Source organism: Homalodisca vitripennis, chromosome 4 (assembly GCF_021130785.1).
Source record: "Homalodisca vitripennis isolate AUS2020 chromosome 4, UT_GWSS_2.1, whole genome shotgun sequence".
In the NCBI taxonomy this organism is placed as follows: domain Eukaryota; kingdom Metazoa; phylum Arthropoda; class Insecta; order Hemiptera; family Cicadellidae; genus Homalodisca; species Homalodisca vitripennis.
The window spans coordinates 105,711,786-105,739,055 of record NC_060210.1 but is presented as its reverse complement, the minus strand read 5'-3'; the positions used below and the strand labels follow the sequence as shown (position 1 = coordinate 105,739,055).

General features: G+C 33.7%; 1 protein-coding gene across 1 annotated transcript in view; it reads left to right on the top strand.

The window, feature by feature from the left end:
* Nucleotides 1-24,023, top strand: part of LOC124359894 (MFS-type transporter SLC18B1-like) — a 54,028-nt gene extending 30,005 nt beyond the window's left edge. The window contains exons 6-12 of the mRNA XM_046813016.1: nucleotides 5,022-5,090; nucleotides 5,608-5,722; nucleotides 6,469-6,584; nucleotides 17,570-17,760; nucleotides 18,678-18,773; nucleotides 22,224-22,392; nucleotides 22,967-24,023. Coding sequence (XP_046668972.1) covers nucleotides 5,022-5,090; nucleotides 5,608-5,722; nucleotides 6,469-6,584; nucleotides 17,570-17,760; nucleotides 18,678-18,773; nucleotides 22,224-22,392; nucleotides 22,967-23,236 — 1,026 coding nt within the window. The 3' untranslated portion in view covers nucleotides 23,237-24,023. The remainder of the gene's footprint in view (nucleotides 1-5,021; nucleotides 5,091-5,607; nucleotides 5,723-6,468; nucleotides 6,585-17,569; nucleotides 17,761-18,677; nucleotides 18,774-22,223; nucleotides 22,393-22,966) is intronic.
* Nucleotides 24,024-27,270: the final 3,247 nt, after the last annotated feature.

Below are 27,270 nucleotides of genomic sequence, written 5' to 3'. Positions count from 1 at the left end.
CATCAATTTTTGGTTTCTGTGCACAAATTCAGTTTTAAACAATGACTTGAAATTTAAAAATTCAGTTTGTTCCATTCTGAAATACTTCAATCTTTGGGGTGCATTCAATACATCTTATGAAATTGGACCAGTCCCTTGGTATCTCTATACAAGTTACTGTTCTTTTCCTAGATATTTCAATGAGCGCATGCACACCGTCAGCTTCCATGTGTGTATGGCACGGTACAAGAAACTTATGGTGGATCACAAGAGGATTGTTTCGTGCTTGTCGTTCCCTAACCAGAAGCAAAGATATTGAGCTCATAATGGTTTCTAGTTTGGCCAGGGCAACAATCACTGTAAAAGATTACCTTTTTTACGTCATCTCCTAAAATCTCTTTTACATATTTGTAAATGCACGATCCAAGTTCCTGGCTGCCACGCATTGCTACAGTTTCATCCCACAAAAAACACATAGGTCTGGAAGGATTCGGGTGTCTATTTCTGGTCTCATATAAAGTCAAATTATAGGTCCATAGTTGTCGTTTATAAAACGATACACCATTAACAAGACGAGGCTGGTGTCGGTAAACATTGTTCTAAGTCAAAAGATACCACTACAGTGTCAGAGTTTGTCTTTGATATGTCTATATCAATCTTCTTTTGGTTATAAGCAGAATCAGCCATTTCTAAATGTTCATCTTTTAACTTCTGTGTATTTATGCTTTCTTCCTACATGACCGATGATTTTATAATCATGTCATATTTGTCACATTTCGCACAAGTATCATTTTTGGGATTTTTAAAATGCAAATTAAATTCTTCAACGAAAATCTTTCTGTACGTATGATCTTTTTTCTGGTATAATATTATTGTCTGTACAATATTTACAACACAGTCTATACATTTTTGATATAGAAAGGTCTGGAGAGATATTTCTTTTGTGTATGTGAGCGAGAGTAATGAGACTCATATGCTGGGAACAATTTAATGTGGTCCCGAATCACATTTTTAGCATCTTCAGATATTTTTGGATGGTTTCCGTGCTTTCCTCTTTTGTGTTCTAGACAAAGACCTGATGTTGAAGATCTTTTCTTCTCCACAATAAATCTCACCTTTTTCAGAGTCAAATCAAGAGTTTGCAAGTACATCTTTTGGACATACCTCAATTCTTTTTCCATTCTAGAGGAAGAAAGTAGTGGCGAGTAAACTGACGCCTACTGCTACGCCCATCTTCTTCTCTTAATCTCTCTCGTTGCTTTTTTACTTCGTCAATAGAGCCAGCAATGAAATGGTTTTTTGCTTCACTTGGCAATGTATAGTAATCGAAGAAGATGAAATTTCTTTCAATGTCTGAAAACATTTACACCTGTAACCACTTTACCCTTTTCAGTATTGAATTGCAGTCCTTCATTTTTTCATTTTCTTTTTTACATTGCGAATCCAAGAACTAGGGTTTCTTATCCGCTTTCTGGTCCCACATCTTTCGACTTTTTTCGGCCTCTACTTTTACGCCCAGAAGTGCTAGAAACATCAATTGCTTCAATGATGACATTCAAACAGTCATTATCTTGACCTGGAGTATTATCACTACTTATCATACTTACAGGTGGTTGAATCACTACAACACTTGAGTTCTTGTGTCTTTTTTTCCTTTTAACTAATGTTCTCATCTTCACTACTAGAACAATCATCTTTCGTTTCTGGTGGTTGATATTCATCTCATGATGGATCAAAAGGGTCGCCAAAGTCAAGTCTTACTGGACTCTCATCTCCAACATAGTCGTTTCTATGTTCCAACTGAGTAGACTGGCTCTTGCACTTGTCTTCATTTGAAGATCCAGGGACAGGTCCATTGATCTCATCTGAAATTAAAAACAAAATTTAGTATTACAAAAAATTAATCTGTACAAATGGCTGTACAATATTAATTAAACTCATCGGCGCAGTTAGTGTAGCCTATAGGTTAAGTTAAATTAAGTGAATTGAAATTGTTAAGATCCATCAATATGTAAACAGAAGATACAACAATAATATATTACAGGTTAGCAATAAGGTAGGCTATAGAGTTGAGGGAAGACCCAACTCTGCATTTTAAAATATATCCTTTCATTTCACCTGAAAAGCACAAAGAAACCAATAAAGTTATATCTATTAATAATCTTTAAACATAATATTTATCAGGTGTTTTATGGCTAAGTTGATTATAGCCTAACATTTCATAATCTCACTAACCTGAAAGAAACCAAAACATAATTAATGTATAATAAATAGAAAATGCATTCTTACCTTGAGGGTTGTACTCAAACAATGCTATGTTTACTAATTTTCTTCCTCTTGAATTCATTTTAAAACTCAATAACAATAATAAACAGAGCAGTGGTTACTATGATTATATTTGTGGAAAGAAAGCATGAATGAAATGGAAACACTGTAATGTATCAGCTGTAATAAGGCCAATGTCCATTCCATAGAGTATTAAGAGTTATTACCTTCAAAGAGAAGTAAAAGGGCCAATGTTGACTTTGGCCTTTCTAGCATCAAGATTCGGTAACCATGCTTGGGCAATGTATTACTTTGGCCTTTCTTTAATAAAATGGCTAGAAGAAAACTATTATGGACATTGGACCACATAGAGTCTGAATCTTCTTTATTTTTGTTAATTGGACATTGGCCGTTTTGGCACTAGGTAGAACAGGTCAGTAAATGTTATATGGCACCTTAACCTGAAAATAGCACATTTTGGACATTGGCCTTTTCAGCACCAAGCCACAGATATAGAACTAGAACTTTTAATAGTAATACAGTTTTTACTAAATTTTCTTCATAATGCTGAGTAGAAGTGATCATTTATACACATTGTGTTGTATTTTATTAAATTTTAGTACTTATCAAAGAGTAATCTGTAACCAATTTGTATTAGTACCAAGAGTAGTTTCTTATATACATCTTTATATCTTTGTGGAGTTCATTTTTCATGTATACTGAAAAAATAAATGCTCATTACTTTACTACATGTAAGACTTCAGTGTACATTTAAAAATGAGAAATTAACAATGTATAAATAAATTATAGTGTATCAATGTACAAATTTTAATACCTGTACGATCGCATTTATAACAAGTGCTTACTGAAACAAAAATAAAAATTCATACTGTTGTAATTTTTGTTTTGTTTTGTAAAAGTTAAAATTTTTATTTAAAAGTTTGCAATAGCAGATTAGTATTTAGTTTTAAACACTATTATGAAATAATGACTAGTATTACTTTGTTGAACAACTTTTTATTGAAATAGCTAATTTGATTAGTTTTTAGTTTTATATTAAATGTTGTTATATGAGTAGTAATCATTTTGAGTTTTTAGTTCTAAAAATATTTTAAAATTCTCCACCTGCCTGAACTGTTTTTCTCAAAATAGAGACAACAACATTATATCTGTTTTATTTTCTCATTAAACTACTTAAAAATGTAGGATATGGACTATTTCAATTTATAATGGAATATGTAACTAATTATGACTCATTATTTCCAAAGACCGCTATTAGTAGTCTTAGAAATTAGTAACATATGCTTGTCAGCTGACATGCATAATGCAAGTGTTAGAGTAAACAAGGCTTGAATTAAGTTTGACCTTGATAACTCGGTCTTGGCAAATGGTCAGTAAGCCTCTGGTGCATTCTAATGCAGTGTTTACATCTTGTGTCATGACTAAGCCTGTTGCCTATATCTGAATGTGTTGTTTACTTAACACAACTGTACAGATCAAATTGAAATTGTTTAAGTACATAGAGGAATGTTGGTATGTCTGCTAGAATTGTTATACAGTCCTTTTTTTAAGAATGAAAACATTAGCATGGCTTTAGGCACCCTATACTGAAACAATAATTCAAGTGTAAAGAAAAAACCTAGTAGTGTATAACATATACGTTCATATAGGTTTTACACAACTATGTTTATTTTATATATGTACTAGCAGTTACCCGCAGCTACACACACAATTTCTTAGACTTTGCATGTGTATGAGTAACTCTGGTTAAGTAAATTCTATTTCTGACACTAATGTTGAGTTTGCCTTGATGCCACAAACAAGAGAATATATCAAAAAGTGTATATTTATGACCATTGTAATTAACTCCAATCTTATTAGTTTTTATGCCATTGTTGATTTTGCCTTGTTTCCCGATCAAGAAAATATGTATTCAAGAATTAAATTGTTGAAAAATAAAATGTTTTTCTTTATTATGTTACAACAACAAAATAACAATGACTGCTACATTTGAGGATCTAAACGTACACTAAGGTATTAACTTTACTAATCGGCTTTTCTTAACTTTAGTTAAAGATTAGTTAATCTTGGATTTCATTTTTATACTTCACATGAAGTGTGGTATGATTCCCGCTTGACCAATCAGAGTATGAGCACTGTTCTTTGCTCATAAGTCGCACAACCAAAACCTGCAAGCTTTTAAACGTAATACCTATCTACCAAAATATTGTTCGAAATTATTTGTTTAATGAGTAATTTTCCTAATACTTACGTATCTTAATACATTGATATGGATACTTTACTCATCTAAATAGCTTTGGAAATGCTAATAAAAATGTAAACTTTAAAAGATAAAAATGGTTATGTGACTTCAAAAAGTTATTCGAACACATTCACTATTGACAAATTACAACATAAGCTAATTTCCTTCACCTTTGACTTGAGCCAACATGTCAGAAAGTCTATATAGTCAAGATGTTAAATTAAAGGACACATGTAGTCAAAGCATCTATGCTGCCTGAAATGATAATTATACTATATAATGAAGTAAACTTTTTTGTGTGGGTACATTTTAAACATTGTATTGACCCTGCATATTTCTAATACTATAGAATTTATTTCAACTTTAGCTAACAAATAGGTAGTGAATTACTCTGAACTATTTCAATTGTCTAAGGCATAAAACAGGCTGCTAATGTAACCTTGTATAGTTAAGGTGATAATAATAATATATTTTGAACGTTGATTATATTTTAACTGAAATATTTGTTTTTCAGGCAACACTAGAGGTGTTTTATGGAGTTGGGTACATTGTTGGACCTACAATTGGTGGAATTTTTTTTGCAGTAAGTTTATTAATAGTTCTGTTTATTGAGAATAATTATAATAAAAAAGTGAGAATATTTATTTCGAATACGAGTATTGCTATGAAATTCAAGATAATTATGTAGCAAGGAATTATTTTGAAATTTCCGTACTAAAAACAGTAAATCAATGAAATTGTAATTCGTAATCAGAGTTTCTCATGACAATAGATCAATTTTGTTATACCGATATTAATGTATTTTAAATGTTGGTAAATTTGTAAACCTATAAGCATTATCTCGTCATATGATAAGTTTTAAGAATATGCTTTGGTTCAAACAATTTACTTTAACAGTTTTATATGATCATGTATCTGTACTGTTAATAATTAATAGCACACTTGTTTGTCTATTGTAAATATGAATATGTCAAACGGTTTGTGTGATAAACATTTGAATTGATTTAATATGTATTTCACAAAATATAACTTTAAAGTTCATTACCTTTCAAATACCTTTTATAACTTTTTAAAAGGCTTATAATTATTTTATATTGTAGCTAGGAGGCTTCAAGTTACCTTTCTTTGTCAACGGCTTGGCCATGCTACTGTTTGCATTGTTCATCGCTTACATTCTGCCACCCTTACATCTTGACAATCGGCCAAAATCTGGAGGTAAGGTTCCTGCAGTTATTTAAGTACATATTGTAACTGAAAACTCTATAAGCTGAGGTATTATGTTCCGCTTTGATTTTATAAAATGTATTCTTTTGTTTGTTCTCTTTATTTCCTAAACTAACTTTACTGACATTAAATAAAAGTATAATAAGGGAATAGCAAACTTAAGCGTATGGCAAATTACTCTAAAAGTATGAAGAAGAAAAAGGTAAGGCAGGAAATTCCATAATTTTTTTAGAAAAACTACTAAAATCCTTGTATTTTTTAAAAATGTTGAATGTTAAACATGTGTTTTCAGATGCTCTTTCAAAAATTAATTAAACTTTGATATTTATTCATTAATTATAGTTTTCTGATATAGAAAATAATTCAACATATATAAATCTACATACTGTGTAAAAATTTGTAAACTGTATTATTGAGAGTTATAAAGGAAACACGATTTTTCCGGACATTTTCCATCGTTCAGTGATGCAATATAATCAGTAACATTATGTTTCGAGATCTGCAATTTGATCTCTTCTTTAGGTATTCAGATTGAAATTGCAGATCTCGAAACTTGTGTTACTGATTGTATTATATCACTGAACTATAGAAATGTTTGTGAGTACTCTCCACAAAGATTAGTGCTATGTCATACACTTTTTCACACAGTGTGTCAATTTAGCAAACACAGCATTTTCAAAATTAAAGACATTTGCTTGTTAATAATAAACTCATCTCACAAGGGTTTGGATTTTCAGCTGGAGTACTGGATTTTCTCAAGGTGCCAGGAGTGTTACTGAACTCAGCAGCAGTGGTTGCCACGACAATAAGCATGGGTTACTATTCAGCAACATTGGAACCTCATCTCAGAGTGGTAAGATCTCTTTCTGAACTCATGTCATGACCATTATAGACTGAAAATTAATTTCCCTTGATATTATAGCTAATATTACATCTGTATGACATTATTGATTTTTTCTGTAAGATAATGTGATGTTACAAGTAAATAAAGCATGTAACTGATACAAAGTTGATATATAATTCAATTTATTAAATAAAAAATTCCCTCAAAGTTTGGAGTAATTCTAACTGCAGTGTACTAAATCAAATGTTACCAGTAGTTCTCTATCATCTCTCATGTCGGCCTCAAAGCATTGTTAGGGATCTTTTTATTTTCAACAACTTTGCTTTGTGAGCATTGTGGTTGTATTGGGAATATGGGGGTTTATATATATATATATATATATATATATATATATATATATATATATATATATATATATATATATATATATATATATATATATATATATTAGCTCGAGGCCTTTGATATCCAAAATTGTACCTAATATCTTCATGATTTTGATACCTACTTAATGTTCTATAACTTTTAAACATAATTTCCCTTATATAAGTATAAATGCTGCTAAAAATCATAATAAAGAATCTTTATAAAACTAAGTAATAAATTCAGTGTGCTTGATCAGTCAATGAGTTGGACACAGATGCTCAGTTGACATCGGCAGTGCAACAATGGCGGTAAACGTCTTCAACCAGCAAGACAAGTAAAAAAAGTTGCTCAACAAACAGATGTTTCCCTCATAATACCGGTGGCTCGTCACGGGTGGAACGGTTGGTTCTGGGTCAGAAGCAGACGAAGCAGTTAATCTTTTTATTTTTTTTTTTTTTCAAAAGCTTTTATTTCTGGTTCAATAACTACAACGTAAATAATTATACACAGAAGTTTGAATCATAGAGAACAGAAACATAGAAATATTAACATTAGTGGGTTTGCTCCAATGGAGAACACCCCTATAACATAATACAGTTTTAACAGAAAATAAACAATAAAAATTAGTACTTGACAAACAATGTAAGTTTCAAATTATAATAAAATGTCTTGAACAAGACGTGGGGGGGCTTTTTTCTTTTTCAGTCTTTCTGTTGACGAGTTCTTTGGCCAATGTTAAAATGGACAGCACCTGTTGAATGGTCCAGAGTTTCTAGAAAATGAAGCACTTAGTTTTCGGATGTAGTCCCACAGATGGTCGCAATTTCTAATTCATAATGAATCTGTCGGTTTCTAACAAACCATGGAGAATTTGTTTGCTATTTCTCAAAATAACTTGTTTTGGAATACTTGAAGTTTGTTCATTTTTGATTTATGGAGGCAAGGACCCAAAACAAACTGGACAAGCATAAGTAAGAAAGGGGTCTGAATATTCCTTGGTAGATTAAAAGAGCGCATTTAAGTTTAAGAGATGATCTTCTAATTGATAATTGGGTACATTTGTGCCAATCTTGTGTTTGCTTGATGAAGTTAATTTTTGAATTTTATGTGCTGTTTAAAATTGTAAGTTTTAGAGTCTAATAAGACACTCCCTAAATATTTAACAGTTCTGTCATTGTTCATTTATTTAATCCATTGTATGATGTTTTATCTTGAATTTTCTATATTCCTTAAGGGATTGAATTTTCTTAGCGAAAAATATTTCGCTCTTCACATTTAGAGGGTTAAGTGCGATTTTCCAATTAACGAACCAACTCCAACAGTAGGTCCGTATCAGTCTGGAAGCATGTCAACTGCTTATGTCCCATATGTCTTGGATGTTTGGGAAATCAAGGCAGTGTCATCAGCGAAAAGAGCAAGCGTAGAATGAGCTGGAATGGGTAGGTCATGCATGAACATATTACACAGGATAGGTCCTAAAATTTGAGCCTTGTGGCACACCAGCCCGGATCCTGTCGAACAGTGGAATAGTAGAATTTATTATTTACTGAAAAAGTCCGGTTTTCTAAAAATGATTACGATGATGTTTTGCAAGTAATTTGGAAAGTCCAGTTTGAAATAGCTTATACAGAAAGGCCTTTGTGCCATACTTTGTCAAAGGCTGAGCAACATCCAGAAACAAAGCAGCAGAGTGTCCTTTTATTTTCAAAACCCTTGCACTATTGTTTGTGTTAACAACTCGCAAGTTGTCTGCGTAGTAAAGAATGTTTTGCCCTAAAACAGCGAATTGTGGGGAGGAATACATTGAGCATCTTCAATGATCTGCATAGTCTCTTCTGTATTAGCTTTTCAAATACTTTTGCCAGAGTGGGTAGTAGGCTGATGGGTCTGTAACTAGAGGGATTTCTAACAGCTTACCGGGCTTGTGGGATAACAATAACGTCAGCGATGTTTCCAGGATTTAGGAAAGTAACCAACGTGTAGGCATGCATTAAATAAAGTTTTTAATAGCTGATGGGCTGTGCGGCGGAGTTCCTTTAATATTAAGTTTGTATCAACAAGGTCATCACCCAGGAGCTTTCCTCAACGGTAGGTATTGGATAACATTTCTAATTTCAGATGTTGAGATATATCTGAGTGGGAAGCTCAGCAGATAAGATTTGTGCTATTAAAAACCTGTTGACTTCATCTTCAGTTTGCAAATTAATCAGTAGGGTTAGGGAAAAAGCATTTCAAAATAATTCGCAAAAACCTCACATTTTTTCAGAGTCACTCTGGTACTCACCTGGACTTGTTGAAGGGGAGGGATCGTAGAAGGCGTTCTAGAGAATTCTTTTGGTTGCCAGCCACATTGAAACCTCTATCGCCTGGGTTTATTTCACTCAAATATTTCTGATAGTCCATTAATTTTGAAAATATCTAATTCTGATTTTATTTTCCTGATGAGCCTGTTAAGCTGCATCGATCTTCTGGATGCCTGTGTCTCTGCCACCGTCTCCTAAAACATGTTTTTCTTATTTATTAAATTAAGAAATTCTTTGGCGGAGGGCGATTAGGACAAAACATGGTTTGTGATTGTTTTGCGACTGCTTTTTTAAAAACCGAATTTTTAATCAGCTCAGTGAATTGTATACACAGTTGTCAATATCTTCGAAAGACCCTGTAAACAAATCGGCAAGATAATATTGTTTCTAATTCGTTATGAAATACAGCCCAGTCAACTTTACCATTTATTAGTTTCAATGGAGGATTGGTAAAATCGGGTTTAATTGAAAAAGTACAATTACTGGTAAGTGGGTCAGACGTTAACATCGCAAGAAGGTTTTGCTGTACTATCGGTTCATTGAAATTATTAAACAAACACAATATCTAATATGTCAGGTTGCTGGTTTCTCTGCTGCCCACGGATAAAATGTTGGTTCTACAGGAGCAGATATATTAATAGTTGTAATCGCATCAAGATAGTCCATTCAATTTATTACCCTTTGGGTTATTAGTGCGACATCCCCATAAAGTGTTTTTTACTGTTTAGATCTCCCATTAAAATAGTAGGACTATTATTATAGAGAATCCTATTAAAATCTTCATCAACAAAACGTTTGTTAGGAGGTAAGTATGCTGATACTAAATGAAAAAGTTGAGTCCATTTATGTAAAAATATTTTTATGGAAACAGCTTCTAAAACTTTGTATAACTGGGGAGCAAGAAATTCGTGGTGTTTTATGTTCTATTTTGATCAAAATTGCGACACCCCACACCGTGCCCAGAGGCATGAGGAGCCACTCGTTCCTGTCTGTAAATAGAATAGCCCACTTATTTAAATTTATCATTGGGCAGGAAGTGAGTTTCAGTGACACATGCAACATCTATATTATGTCCTTACTAGGAAATCTGTAAAAGAGATGTTTTTTTTGTCCTTTCAAGCCATTGGCAATTCCAATTGAGAACAATTAAGTTTTTTAAAGAGAGTTGAGGGCCTGATTGTTAGTCACCGGGCATTTTTAAAGAAAGAACAATAACCTGCTAGATAACCTTTTTCAACTGGGGTATGAGTATTTTTACTACATTTGCTTATTATTATTTCGTCCACAAGACCTGAGATGTTACCTGCTTCCAGAGATTGTGGATCCTCTACGGAGTTTGCAGTTGAAGGAATGTACGACGGATGAGCCACCTCAGCATAGCTGGGGGAGTTCATATTCAACGGAGATCGAGGTGGAGATGATTTTGGTGAGTGTTTCCCTAGTTCGTTCTGAGTTTTCGGTCGTGTCGTTGTAACTTTGTGGACCGAGATTCGTACCCTATGTGAGATTTTCGACCGGTCAGATTCTTCTGCTTGATGCCCTGTAGTATTACACCTCCTGTAATTTGAAGGATTCTTCCTCGACCGCAGTTAACACACGACTGGAGGTTTCTTTACTCTGACCCGGTCTGAATAGAGCTGGGATCCCTGGTAGTATTTACCACCTCCTGTAATTTTTTGTGTGAAGTATGTTCCTGCGCCGCAGTTTTTTGACTTCCTTTTACACACTTAACTATGGCGTGAAACAATTGTTCAAGGTTTCTTAAATACTGACCACACGAACAGTCCTGAATAGACGATATGGGAAAAATCCCGCAAAACAAAGGTGAAGATGAAACAGAAAAATCACGGGTACACACCACCAAAGCGAGGGTAAACCAGCTCACCACAATACGACCGATCACGAACACGGCTTGAAAAAACAAGCACACACTAGACCACGAAACACTGACATCTCAAAGCCAACACACGAAAGAAATACAAAACAAGAGTAAGCAGAAAAAACACGAACCAATATCACGACTTTTAACCTATAAGGCTACACGAATGTAACACGAACATGGCGGTTAAAGACACACACGAAACGCAGTTCGATAATATCACGACCACTTTCCGAATTCTCCAGCTCTACAAAACAGAGTTGGCATTGGACTTTTGTTTTTGTTGAACAATCTTGATACTTTAATGTCGGTTGTAACCCATGTCACGTAACTCTTGATTGATTTCTTCGTCAGTTAGAGAGTAGGGAACATTACGAATGATCACTTCAAAGGTTTTTGTCCCTGGGAAGGTTTAAAACGTGAAAAACTTTACTGATTTTGTTTTCATAAAAGTTAGTTAGTTTTCCTGTAGTCCATTTATTTCTGTTAGGTTTATCTTGATCGATTTAGCTTTGATTTCAGTTGTGAAACTTGATATATACATTACACTTAATATCTTTTATTTTTCTTGGTGTTATTTACGTTCACGCAAAAATATTGGTGGGAGATCTTAGAGCGTGATTTATTTTTCTTTATATCATCAGGAGATCCTTGTTCCCATTTCATGTCCTTGTTGTGAGGAAGGAAAAAAAGACTATAGCTATGATCTGCAACATTGGTATGGGTTGGTTCAAGTATCTTGAATCGGTTTTTTGAATGAATCTCACTCACATCGAGGTAGTACTTATCTTAGGAGGTTGGAGAAGCATTTTGCAGTTTTAGTAATATGTCGCTTTTTGGATTCACGAAGTCGTTGTTGTTATCGGGAAGAGGAACAGTTAGCATTTCATTCATGTCTAAACGTCGAACTTTGTCCGAGCGGGAACAATTCATTATGCCTGGCTGTCTGTCATACCAAGCGGTAGGAGTAGGTTTTAAAACATTTTAGGTTAAGCCTTTGTTTACAATATTTGAATTGAACATCAAATTTCTTGGGTGAACGAATTCTTGTGAATTAATGCAAACAAATACAATCTAAACACGGTAAAAAGTTAAAAACAATAATTAAAAAACACTTAAATAAAAACTTTTGAACAAACAATTCGAAGAAAATAGCGGACTAGAAAACACTAGGTAAAACTGTTTTGTCAGTCCCAGTTAATCTCTGATGATCTTATGGAACAACAACAAAGTCATGGAGGAAAACACATAACCTCAAATATGGAAACGTAGTGAACGTGAGTTTCAAGAACCAAGGTACAATAGAAATATGATATGCCAAGAAGGTTGGTGGAATTAAGAAGTCTAAAGTTTCAAGGCATATTCCAATTAATTGGGACAAATGTTTCCAAAAAATAAAGAGCATTGACAAGATGAAGTGGCTATTCATCTCTAGACTTTCGCCTGAAGTGGAAAAAAGAAGATTTTAGTAGTTTTCCATGAGAGATTGTTTTGGTCAAGATATAGTCTGTACCGAATGGAAAACCAATTATGACACTTACAAATCCTGTCAAGATTGGACTGGCCGGAGTGTGAAGTGGAAAAATGCTTTTAAAGCCTGATGTGTGGCCCCCAAGGAGCCTTGGTGAAAATGTTTCAAATTAAATCGAAAAAGCCTAAAAGTGGTGGTTTTTTTAAGGAAAAAATCCAATGTCACAAAACCAAGACTAGGCCTAGTTCAATAGGGGCATGAGGTGAACGACTCAGATATCCTTATCTGAGCCTAGGCCTAGGCCTACATTCCAAAAACGTTAGGCTATTGTCGGCTAACCCCCGACCCAGTCCCTAACTGTGACAAACTGCCCGAATTGGAGCTTATTTTGTCCTATAATACAATTTAATCTTGCTCTCTGTTTTTGTGAACACTGGTGTAATCTCCAAAATCAAGATTTAGCTGTCCTGGAAGGGTATAAATGTATTACAATGTTTTGTAGACAAAGCAAATCAGAGGTGGTGTTGCAATCTACCTGAAAAATGAAATAGTATTTCAAGTGTTAGATGTCTCTAATCTCTGTTGTGAAGTGCCACTTTGAAGTAGTTGCTGTCTATTATAAACATCCACCAAAAATGTAATTTTAATCTTCTGTTTACCGCACACCTGATGGAGATCACAGTATTTTCCTAAGATACTTTGACAAACTTCTATTTTCACTCACTGCTAAAATACAATCTTCCTATATTGTCTGTGGGGATATAATATTGATGTCAATGACACTGATACTTTTACCTTACAGTTTTTGAATGTTTTACTATCAGCTGACTGTCATTATTTAAATAACGAACCAACTCGAGGATTGGCATGCTTAGATAATGCAATAACAAATATAAGTAGGGGCGTAACATTTCGCACCAAAGTATTAAGACCTCCATTATCTGACCACTGTGCCTTGGACGATTACTTTTAGGCTAAATTCTCCCTCTATTTCAGAAGGTACAAAAACTGACGTACTGTTTTAAACGCTGTTTTGCTGAAAGAAACATTGTTGAATTTAATCAGTTTTCTTGCTGATGTTGACTGGAATACTGTGTTTGCCGACTCCTCTGATGATTGCCTGTTTGATACTTTTATTTCATATTTCCTGGAAGGTATGATAAATGCTTTCCTTTTTAGGCCCTTATATAGAAAAGAGGGCTCCACAAACATCAAGAACGTAAGGCATGTTACATGGTTTTCACAGCTTCATAAAAAAACTTAAAGAAGATGTACTCAATTTACATGTGAATTACTTGTGGTCTTGTAGGTATGGTCTATTCAGGGATGAAACAAAGAGACTATATACCGAAGCAAAAAATATATATAAAAGGGAGATTAAAAAGGCAAAGCTGGAGGCCAATGCTAGCTATAAAGAATGCTTCTTCCAATAAATGCAAAGCCGCTTGGAAGGTTGTGAATGCAGCAAGGGGCACTTCATCACCATCTGCTCAGCATGATATATCCACCCAGATGAGTTCAACAACTATTTCATTCAATGCTGTAGCTGCAATACAAGATGAGGTTTGAGTCCTCATTTGATGCGTCCTTGGATCTTCTCTCAAACCACCCTCTGCTGATGTCATCTATAAATGGAAGCTTTGTCAAGTGAAAATGTCTTATCTCTCATTAATAGCCATAAAAAAAGAGCAGTGCAAAGATATCTATGATATCAGTAGTGGCCTGTTAAAGAAAGTTGTTACCAGTGTGTTGTGGAGCCCCTAACAACTTGTGTCAACGATTGTCTGGTTAAAGGTGTTTTTCCTCAAGCTCTTAAAAGTTTTCTAAGGTGGTCCCTATATTTAAATGAAGGGTGAAAGGTCATCTCCTCAGTAGCTACAGACCGATTTTCTGTTGTGCCAATTTTTTTCAAAAATGTAAGAAACAGTGATGAAAGCACCAGGTGAGTGATTTTTTTTTTGAGTTGCACTCTCTTTTTTCAAATTCTCAATTTGGTTTTCGAGAAGGTAGGTCAACTGTGGATGCAGTGGAGGGTCTTGTGGTATCTGTAATTGATGGGAGGGTTTTGAAACTCACTGTAGCACTTTAGCAACCTTGTGCGATCTCACAAAGAAGTTAAGGCGTTTTGACTGTGTTCCGCACGAGACTCTTCTCAAAAAAATTACATTTATTAACGGCATAAGTGGTGTGGAGCTAAATCTTTTTCAGTCTTTTTTAAGCAGTTCGCACTCAGAGAGTTTGTATTGGCAGCAAACTAGTCTGAAACAGTAGATATAAATTGCGAGTACCACAGGGATCGGTCTTGGCCCTTTTTTGTTTTCTTGTACATATAAATGATTTGCCTGTAAATGTTAATTGTAATTTCTGTTGTATTTATGCCGATGACTCAACTTTTTTTCTGTAGAAACAAGCTAGAGATGCTATCTGGTATAATGGATAATTATATTACTGAAAGTTCCATTTGGTTTCAGTCTAACGTCTTATGCTAAACCAGTCTAAGACTCAATCTATAATTTTTAGTTTATGTAATCGTGAAACTGACTTAGGCTTTAAGATAATGATAGTGTCAAATTAGGTAATTATCATATTAACCGCCGGGGCGGAAAAATACGAGTTTTGCGTTCTTAACTTATTGGAATCGTCCTATATAAAAAAAAAGTTATAAGGTTTGATGGGGTGGAAATGAGAAATAACGAAGTTCTAGAAAATAAAAAATTAAAAATAACTTTCCCAGTAATATCTCCCTGTTGATCGACATCCACGTCTAGCGTCACGGGACCTTTTGTGGCCAATGATTGAACCTCGTGAATGACGTCATCAGCTTGCGCCGCCATCTTTGCAAACGTAAATGAGAAATTACAGAAATGAAGCAGAATTTTTGATCAAAATTAATAATGTTTTTTTCTTAATTTCGAGAAAAAAATTAATTACGAGTGCCTCCGGCCATCAGCGCGGGCTTCGGCAGCACCTTTGGTGCTGCCCCGCGCTGATGTCAATAAAAGAAAAACATCCCTCGAGATAGTACCTATCAGTAAAATATAAAATTCTAGAGGGGCTGATCAAAAATAAAATTGAAATGTAATGCAAAGGCAATTATGTAAAGTTTAAAAACTAAATAAATCATGAAAAAACTCAAATATAATGATGGATATTAACAGAGAACACTTACCATTAGTGTGTTGGCGGATATAGCTAAACAGCAGCAACAAAAAAGTGGTCTTCCCTTCACAACGAAACGACAACAGTCTCCTCCCGGTTTAAAAACACCACTCGACCGCACGACGAACAAATACACTCATTTTTAAAAATGCCCTGTTCTATTAAAAAAGAGATAATTTCGTTTCGGTTAAAAACGTAAGCTCTTTACGTGCCCTACGAAACACTCATGGGTCCCATCCGACACACACAATTCACTAGGGTTGGTTGAACTAGTGGATGGTTTGATTCATCATTGTAAACTCACTCACTCAAATCCGACCTACCGAACACAATATCTTGTGTAGAACTGACCTAAGCACCGGACAACTCAGATAACAGGTTATGCTATCAGGCTGCTATCAGTCCCGGCCGCAGATAATATTCAAGTAAACAGATTATCCAGACACAGCACACAAACTGAACATTAAAACATTTAGAAACTTTACCACTTATCAATATACCCCCTAAAATCATGTTATTTGTCATTTGCACCCCCTAGTACTATATAATTTTTTTTGTTCAGGAGGGTGAGCAGAATACGTTGGTAACGTCAAATTCGTGATTTGCCGCCCCGGCGTTTAATCTTACTGGTACCAATCTATTCAATTATTAGGTATAACCTTAGATTCTAAATTAGCTTGGAATGCCCATGTAAATAATGTTTTCTGTCAAGCTCTCCAGAGTAATTTATTTACTTTAGCACAAATTAGAAAGCTGTCCCAAAACAATATAGTAATCAATGCATACTAAATGCTTTTTTTAATAGTATAATTTTTCTTATGGTATTATTCTTTGGGGAAACTGCAGTGATGTACAGAGAATCTAATTCTACAAAAGAAAGCTTTAAGAATTTTTAACAAACTCTCCTTATAGGGCACATTGCAAACACTCTTTTTGTTCAAGAAGGTATTCTTACTGGTGATAAATCTGTATTAATATTCTGTTTGTTTTATGTAATGTTAAGAATAACTTTGCAGGACTATTGCACGAGAAATGAATTTCATCATTACCATACTAGATTTAATGCACTGTTAGATTTACCATATGTTAGGTTAGCAAAAACTCAAGCATCACATAAAGTTATAAGCATCAAATTTTTTTTAATAGATTACCTTCTAGTGCCCGATCTGTGCCTATAAGTAGATTTAAAAGAGAGTGTTATATGCCTGGTTAAAAGAAAACCCATTTTATCATGTACAAGAATTTTTTAATATGCCTGACATTGATGTTATTTTTTAAGTCTATATGTTATGTGCCTTTTAAAGTTTTATTGCTACATGTTGTGTTTTTAAAGTAAGTCTAGTCATTGTAGTTTATACGAAAAGGTTTTAATCATAACTTAGGCTGTGACGATGTCTATTGCACTGTTTTCTTGTGTTGAATGACAAATAAAATTTTTCTGATTCTGATTCTGATTCTGATTCTGATTCTGATCTCCCTGATGTGCAGTTTGTTTACATTCTTAACAATGTTATTTGTTTGAAGTAGTAAAGGTTTAAGATTAAATGTTTTAACTCTTGCTATTCAAGATAAGCACAAATCAAGAAATAAGTTAAATTACTGCCCTTATATTGTTGTATTTGTAACAATAATTTAAAATAATTAGAACACTTGTTAATATGAAATAAATAACACAAAGACAAATACTATCATAACTTTATTAAACATCATTTCAATTTGAGTTGTGGATTTCCATTTGATATTAAAAAAAGTATGGGTATTGGAAAGAGATTGGTTGTAGTATAACTTATCTTCATGTTTGGTCTTTTTATTCCAGTTTAAACTGTCACCGATAGCAATGGGCCTCATGTTTGTTCTGAGTGGAGGAATGTATGCTTGTGTGGCTCCGATAGTTGGTCGCATGTGTGACCGCTGGGCCTATCCCAAACGAGTAATATCTGTAGGCTGTTTACTCATAGTTCTCAGCTTCATCATTGTTGGACCTGCTCCGTTTGTTCCGCTTCCTACGTGAGTACTTTCTCTTTAAATATAGGGTAAAAGAGAAAATATTTAATATTTTTAAATGCTACTGAAGTAGCCTTGCTTATGCTATTTTTAGAATTTAATTTTAATTTCAGTAGCTTAAAGTGCTGAATGTCAAATATTTATATTCGAATCCAAGTAAAAGTGACGTACATGGTTATGCAAGCGTGAGTGGTTACGCAGAACAAAGCCTACTTTGTCTAGCCTCGTGAGCTGAGTGGACAACTACCTGGGACTATATCTGAGCTGAGTGGACAATTACCTGGGACTATACCTGAGCTGAGTGAGAAATAAGTTGAGGCCTCTTGATCGCAAAGGGTTAATAATAAGTGATTTGAAAGGATTTTAGGACATTTAACATTATTATTTGATATAATAATAGAAACATTGCTCCTAGAACTGGTACCTGCTCTTTTCTTCAGGTGTAAAACTTATAGTTAAGTATACTTATTGAAGGTTGCTGGCACCCTTTGCACTTGCATGTATGTAACCTCAGTTACACCAGTCTTAGTGAAAAATATTTTCTCAGTAGTGTAGGGATAACAATTGGATGTAACGGTAAAGGTTCTATTCTAAACAAGGGAAGTACAAATTTGCAAATTAGATAGTTTCACCAGAACATTTAGTTATTAGCAATTGTTTAGAATCACTCTAGTTAGAACAAAAGGTTTTCCAAAAAAAGTTAACAGTTGGATAAAGACTTTAGCATTATTACAGTCTTTCAATGTCAATGTGTCAGCAACAACTACCTAACTTTCTGTTTCGTTTCAAAATATATTTTGTGAGTTATTAATACTTTAACAATTTTTGTTTTAAATTTAAGTTGTAATTTTTTTAGGTGTACTTACTTTAAACATGAGCTTCCTAATGTGGTGATTAAAATAATTATTGTTGTTGCTCAGGACTCTGCCGCTTTGTGTCATTGGCTTGCTGATCCATGGAATGGGTCTAGCTGCTATGATGGTGCCCACATTTATGGATTCAATTTCCTGTGCAGTGTAAGCATCATCAATCAGATCATAATTCTATTTGTTTTGAATGGGAAAAAAAAATTAATATGTATACATATATATATATATATATATATATATATATATATATATATATATATATATATATATATATACAGGGTGTATATTATGTCTGGAAACACCCAAATATATCCTTTAATAATTTAAATATAAATTTGAAACCTCTTACAATCGTGATAGAGATTGGGCATCTACTTTTTGGAACAATGTTTTGTTATGTCACACCAACGGGGGACGTCCTGCCGAGGGTATCGTGAATATTCTTAATGGAAGCCTATACCTTGTGATACATAATTTTAAAGGTAATAGCTTACTGAATTGAATGCCACAAACCGCATCTCAAGGGAATTATTCTATCAGAAAATAGAGCATTTTTAGTATTGAAAATTTACTGATGTTCAACAATGTAATTTTAACATGGTTCTTGCCACAAAATGTGTTACACTAATTTTTTAGCATTTTTTTAAATGTTCAATTATATATATATATACTATTAACTATATATATATTTTTTAACATTGTGAAACTATTTATTTTACTCTATTAAAATTTGTATAATAAATGTTTGTATTCAGGCCCGTTTTACCGAATAGGCACGGTAGGCACGTACCTAGAGCGCTAGGCAATTGGCATTTTTGGGGGGCGCAAAAAATGGAAAAACAAATTGCCGTGGTTGTATCTGCATGCATCATCAAACAGACTTTTTCTAGGCTGTCTTGAGCTGATAAGAGAATTTGATCCATTTCTCGCCCAACACATATCATATCATACCTTTCGTCTGACATTTGCAGTGAATTTTTTGAGATTATGAGCAAAGAAGTACTGAAACAAATCTTAAATAAAATCAAGCAAGCTCGCTATCTCTCTTTAATCATAGACCCCACACCTGACCTGTTGCACACAGACCAATTGGCTACAGTACTTCGGTATGTTTCATTGTCCAATGCTTGCGTCAACAGACGCCTGATACAACTCTTACCAAGTGCATGCCACAAATCTGGAAGTTTTGAAGAAGCACCCCTCAGTTTACTTGAGAAACTTGAGCTGGATGTCGATAACTGTCGTGGGAAAAGTTACGACAATGCATCAAACATGTCGAGCATATACTCAGGTCTTCAGGCAAGGATTAACAGCAAAAATGATTTTGCTGACTATGTACCATGTGCAGCTCACTCACTAAACCTTGCTGGGTATTTTGCTGCCGAGAAGGCGTGTCCAGATAACACAAAATTCTTTACATTTGTACAAGGGCTTTATGCTTTTTTTCTCGGCATCCACTTACAGGTGGAACATCTTAAAAAGTCATATTGAAATGAGTAACTAAGGAAAATCAAAGAAAGCTAATGGAAAAACCCCTGAGTGACACAAGAAGGTCTCCTAGGCCAGACGTCCTTCGAGCTTTAAAAATAAGTTGACATGAATTAAAAGATGCTCTTGAAGAGCTAAATAAAGACGATACTCAGACACCAGAAACACAATGCTCAGCCGCTGGGTTTCTAAAAATACTTGGACATTTCCAAACCACGTTATTAACTGTGATATGGGACGAAATTCTCGAGAGAGTTGATAAAACAAGTAAGACTCTTCAAAATCAAGACTTAGACATATTTGGTGCTACAAAGGAACTTGAAACACTATCTTCGTTTTTGAGTGAAAAGAGAGATTTATTTGATGATTTCGAGCCCAAAGCATTGAAACTTGCAGAAAAAGAAGAAGCTGTATACTACAAAGTAAGAAAAAGAAAGTTATTGCCCGATGAAAAGAAGGACAGAAGCATGGAAGAAACATCTCCTCGAGACAGATTTCGGACTGGGGTATTTATTGCCATTGTTCACAACATAGCTTCGCAGCTCAACAAAAAAAAGGAGGGAGACCTATAAATATCTCGGCACAAGATTTAAGATCTTACAAAATCTAGAAGAGAAAATTCCAAAGATGTAGTTTGTGAAGCTAAACTGTTAGGAGAAGTATACAAGAACAATATTGATGGACAAGACTTTGCCCATGAATATAATCATTTTAAACAATACATGGTTTTGGAGAACCTTTCTAAGATCAAAGAAATGTACGCCTACATAAAATGAAACAGATTAGAGAACACTTTCCCCAATTTGGCGGTCGCTCTCAGGGTATTTCTAACCTTACCTGTGACGAACTGCACAGCTGAACGTAGTTTTTCAGCTTTGAAAAGAGTGAAGTCAGAAATTAGATCGTCGATGGTTGATGAAAAGCTTAATGGCTTATTGTTGCTGTGCACCCAAAACGACATTACATTAAAATTACACTACAAAAACATTGTTGACGACTTTGCAACACGGAAAACCAGAAAAAAGTGGTAAGCCAACAAACCAAAAATAATCCGTAGAAAATGTGATTAAACGAATACTATAAATAATGTAAATACTTCAAATGTAAAGAAGGGAGGGTGGGTGGTCCGTGAGGTATGTTGCTCACATTCTCACCGGAGGCCAGTAGATACCTTACGGCTACCGGTTGCCAGTCCGGGACATGGCAGGTCCATAGATGGTGGATAATGGGAAGGCTCTCGAAAAGTATCCGGATAATTTGGAAAGGAGAGTTAAGGGACATTAAGTCTAAAATCTCTCCCGAACCAAAACTGGCATTTCAGACTAAAACTAAAGTTACGGGGTATAGGAGTTATGGCAGGCCTAGTGGGTGGGGGCGTAGTCAGCTGACAGGTGTATAAAAAGGGGCGCAACTCTTCGTTGTGCCTAGGGCGCTATCAGGGTGTAAAACGGGCCTGTTTGTATTACACATAACAATACCATTTTTACCCCGTTTTTATTGTTTTATGGTTTATTTTCTACTTAACATAGTCTATACACAATATTAGACATACTACTTTTAATTAATATATGTTAAAATTATTGTAATGTTATGTACATCCAATGGTAATAATGTTTTACATCAAAGTTTCTTCTCATTGTAAAATAAAAACAAAGCTGAAATGGGTTTAATTTAACAAGGTGTCAAATTACAAGGTACTTTTTACATAAACAGGCAGGAGGGCTTGATTCTTAACTACTAACTAAAGGCTGCGTTTGACAAGGCTCTCTATGCTACTTGAATATTATTTCTCATGCTTTGCAGTCATTTGATCATGCAATCATTTGATTATGCAGTCAGTAGCACGTACTGTTCCATCCAGGTTCAAAACGAATAGAAGAAAGAATTAGAATTAAGGTTTTTTGATTGGGTTTGAGAGCTGTGGGGTTGAGAGAATTACTGTAACTTTAGGTAGAGTAAAAGTCTGTCAATTTATCTCAAACTCGACAGATGTATATTGAAAACCAGTTAGTTTTTTGGCAAACTTACTTAGTTCACATATGAAAAGTATTAAGAACCACAAAAAAGGGTTAAACTTTCCTCTGATTTTTTTGTGTATGGTATTTACAGGAAAGCTGGGTTCAATGATGACATAGGAACTTATGGTATGCTTTCTGGACTTTGGTCAGCCTCATTCTCCCTTGGTGCATTCATTGGGCCTTCCGTTGCTGGAGTACTCTATGATTCTGTCGGCTTCAGGAATGGAACACTTTTTGTTATGTCTATTCATTCTATTCTAGTAAGTAGTTCTCATGTGTATTTTATATTCAGTATTAAGCAGATTGCTACACCAAAACCGAGTGAATCTCAACAGGTTTTCAAAATGTAGAAAACCTTAAAAAATCTATGTATTAGCCTCATTCCAAAGTGATTAAATTAGAAAAGAAAGTAGAAGCCAATTAATTAAAATTTTCTTTGAGAATTTTCATTTTAAATAATTGTATTTATCCAGTGTTCAGTTTGGAGGCCACATCATAATATTGTATGCATTTTTATTTCAATACCATTTTTTATATGATTTTTCTACAATTTACATAATTTTTGCAATTATTTTCAAATTTGTTTGATAAACTAATTATTTTTCTTTGTCTTCTCTTTAAGTTGTGCTTAACTTTATTAAATTGGTAAATTATATTTCATACATCAATTTTGTGTAACATTGGAAATGTTTAGTATCTGAAACTGTCTAAAAATTATGATTTGGAATAAGAACCACATTAAGGAATAATGTCATATCTTTGTTTTAAATCTTAATAGACTAGATTTAATACATTTGCCATCAGTAAACTTATTTCCTGTATTCTTTGTTTTAGTTTATTGTGTGCAACATTTTCATCTCATTCGAGAAAAAAAGGAGTTTGCCTACGAATCGCATCCGGTTGCTGAGCGATAGGCCGGAGACTGAAGATGATTCGTCAGAATATGAGTTCCCCACAATCGCTAAGAACTCAGGCATTTCCAACAACATGCTCGTCAGTTGGGACAAGAAAGGAAACATAGTCCCGGCTTTGGTCCACAATGGAATTTCTAACGGAAAACATAATGGATATGGCACTATTTTTAAATCCATTGAAGTCTTATAGTAAAAATGAAAGTTTATTGACTTTTAATGTTATTTTCAATCTGTGATCTTCCATTAAGGAATTTGATCTACCACAAAAGGTGCTACCTTAACATCTTATGTGGTTAGTAAGAACCTTGGACCTTGGTATGTAAACCACTTTTACATAGGTGCTGTTTAACAAGAACGTAATAAGGTTATATCTCCATTAAATTTCTCTTTCAGTTTGTTATTTAGATGTTTTTATCATTTTCACTTCATAAAAGACATGTGTTCAAGACTTGTGATATTTGTATATATAGAGTAAGAACATGCTTTAGATAAGTAATTTTTCATGTTAAATCTTGTATAACAAATTTTAATATTGTTTGTATTATGTTCCACATACTGTTTTATTGCTCTTAACAATGTTTAAATTTGTACTTTTGTGAAGAGTATAGTACTTTGCGCAAGTGAGTACCGTTTATGTTTTGTTTTCTGTTTATTTGTTTATTTTATGTGTTATTAGTTTCTAGTATTTTTTTACAAATGTTATTTCATTACAACATTAAAGTCATTTTAAGAAGACAATTTCAACTTAGAAGAGTTCTAGGAAGATGTATAAACTCTCTTTAGGAAGATGTATAAACTCTCTCTATATTTATATCTTACATTATATTTTATTGTGAAACTTGACAAAACTACTGTACTTAATATTCATGTAATAAAAATTTTTGACTTTGACTTTAAAGTTTAAATTTTTGTGAAATATGTTTACATTTATAACTAACAATTTAAATTTGATTTAAAGAATCTATTGTTGCATTTCTAAATAATTAATATTAGATGAAATGCAAATATTTTAAATATACAGTATTTACTAGTTGCATGTATTATAATAATTAATTTTCAAACAAAGTATTTTATTCTCAGTGACAATTTTTACTGTTTTAAAGAATTGCTAGAAATGGCTGAATTGTTAATTTATTGAAAAATGTACAGTACACAACCTAGTTTATTATGTGGAACGATAAGATTAATTTTCTTAAGTATTAATAGTAAGTATGCTCCTGGATGCTTATTTAAAAATATATGTTTATTTAATTATATATGATAGTTTCTTTATTCCTACCTTATCACGCTAATTTTTTCATGCTTGCTATAATTAGTTGAGCTTTTCTCTCATGGAGCTGGAAAAATTTAAATCTGTCTGTCTGTCCGCACAATATCTCAAAAATGAAATGACCTATAGACTTTAAATTGTGCATGAAACCATTTCTCTATGAGGAACACTGAGTTCAATGATGGTGCAGTTACTCCACAGGATTTGGCTGAGTGATAACGAATATTTTTACATTGATCTCATGGGTAACCATTATGGCAACGAGAAAATAGCAGATTAAATAATTTTGTAAACAATACACCCATAAGAGATTAAAGCATGTGACATATTAACACATGAAGCCTAACTATTTCAATACATAATCATTTTGTAGTGATTTGGTGTGTAGACTTATATTATTTAAACAATGATATGAGACCCAATTTAATGAACAAAAATCTGAATGTATCATGTGGCAAGACATGTAAAGAAAGATTGTATATGCAGACTTTAGATTTGGTATGACACTTAATTCCTACAATAATGAGTTATATAATGTGTCATCTTCGCAACTTCAACTTCTTTTTTGTATGGTTGTCTCTCTGTATATCTGTCCACAGGACATCCTGAGAATGAAATGAGATATAGATTTGAAATTGAACCACAGTGAAACCTGTTATGTCACATGGTGTGGCGTAACAACAACAAAAACAGCGTAATTTGCACTGTTCGAAACGCATCTAAGGTATGGCCTTGCTGTCTGGGGAGCAGCATCCACAACAAATATCCAAAGAATCTTAGTTATACAAAAGAGGGCCATCAGGATTCTAGCTGGACTCCAGAGACTGGACACTTGCAGAGAGGCCTTCAAGTCACTAGGAATTTTAACAATTATCGGTCTTTACATACAGGAAGTTGTGATGCATGCTGATGGACAGAACACGATGAGAGGCTGTGATCTACACACGTACAACACACGTAATGCACAACTCTACAGTCTTCCAGCACACCGGCTAGCTCAATGTGGGAAAAAAACCAACATACATGGGTATTAAATTCCTCAATCACTTGCCTAGAGACTTACGGACAAGGAATGGAAATAAGCTGAAGAGAGGACTCCACAGCTGGCTAGTTGAACATCCGTTCTACTCCATAAACGAGTTTCTTCAACTAGAATAGACTGTCCAACAAACAACTCTTATTTTGTATAGTTTCTTTATGTACTCAATCAATGATTTTACTGTAAAACTGACACCATTTCTGTTCTTGATGAACATGTAATAAAGGATATTGATTTGATTTGATTTGATACTTCTACCTTATAATAAGATTTGTAAAGATTCGGTGTGATAACAGCAATGCATTTTTAATTTCACTTTGTGAATGTGATGTGATAACATGTATTGAGTGTTGTTCTTAAAGTTTAGAAATAAAGTCTTTTCTTGTCACAGTTTTTTTGGTATCAATGGAAACCAGAGATGTCAAGGTTCAGTACTCAACTGCTGATATTTTGTGCCAACAGGTATTTAAAGAACTATAATAAATCAAAGAAAACTAACATTATTTATGCTGAAAAATTCCCACTGTCCTATAAAAAATTTAAAAAACATAATTTTCAGCTGGTTGGTTTGCCAAAATGTAATGTATGTAATTTTTCAGTTTCCAATTATTTCATACTTTCTTGCTTATGCAAAAGCTATTTTTATTGCATGTAAAATTGTATTATTCGTGGTAAAAATCACTATCTTTTACGATTATAATTTTTTACACTCATGAAAAGACATTTATTTTTATATATTACGTTTATTTTCATATTCATACAAACGTTCAGAAAAATCATAAAGAAGCTTACTATTATATTTAAAGAGATCTTAATTGCAGATTCTTTTGTTTTATTATATTGTTGTTATTTTGTTATTTGAATTTTTTAAACATACTATCTATTAAGGTATGTTGACATTGGAATACTCATGTGTAGTTACAAAAAATGTACTGTCACTCCTGTTATTAAAATAGTATTTTACATTGAACAAACGTCCATATATGATCTGAAAGGAATTATAGAAACAGTATGGAGAGTGCTGAAAACAGGATGACCATAATGAATTTACATGTCACAGATGCAGGTCAAACACTCACAGCACCGTGTGAGGATATGTGGCACTGATATTTACACATATTGCAGAGTAATACTGATGTCTGGGGGACGTCATCACTTTGTGATCAAGACGGCTGTTCATCTGGTATTGATAGTGCAATTGATGTTGATCTTTTTAGTGGTAGTCAGGTCAGTCTCTCTGAAAGTACTACAGGTTTAAATTTTTTAGATTTATCAAAATGTGTGACAAAAATTACTTAGTAAATAGGCATTTCCAAAGAAGTAAATCAATGAGTAATAACAGTATAAAAATACTGTCCCTAAATATTCAAGGTCTCACTAGTGAAGTCACCACCCTTTAGAGTTTCTTATCGGTCTTATTGGAATTGTTTGTTTATCAGAACACTGGCTTAATAGTAATAGGGTTTCTGTTCACTTTTCCCACAGGTTTTCACTGTGTCAGCACTTTTAGTAGGATTGATCATATAAGAGGAGGCTCGTTTGTCTTTTCATATAACTCGTTCCAATCTAGAACTTGTGATACAAGCCGTTTCTGCTAGGAGCTTCATTTTGAGGCACAACTGATTTTATGGGTCAGCTACGAATTATAGCAGTTTCTATCTATCATTTACCATTTGTTGAACCAAACTTTTGGTGGAGGCCTTAGATTGTGTTTTGGCTCACCTTATTGCTTGGAGTAATTACGCTATTCTGTTTGGTAGCAATTTAAACCGTAAATTTGATGTAACAAGCCGCAACAGGACTGTTAATAAATTTCAAAATCTCGTAAAAAATATTATTTATACTGTTTAAACTATAATCCAACCCAAGGCAATAACTGCTTAGATAATGTCTTTATGAATAATAAAAATATTCA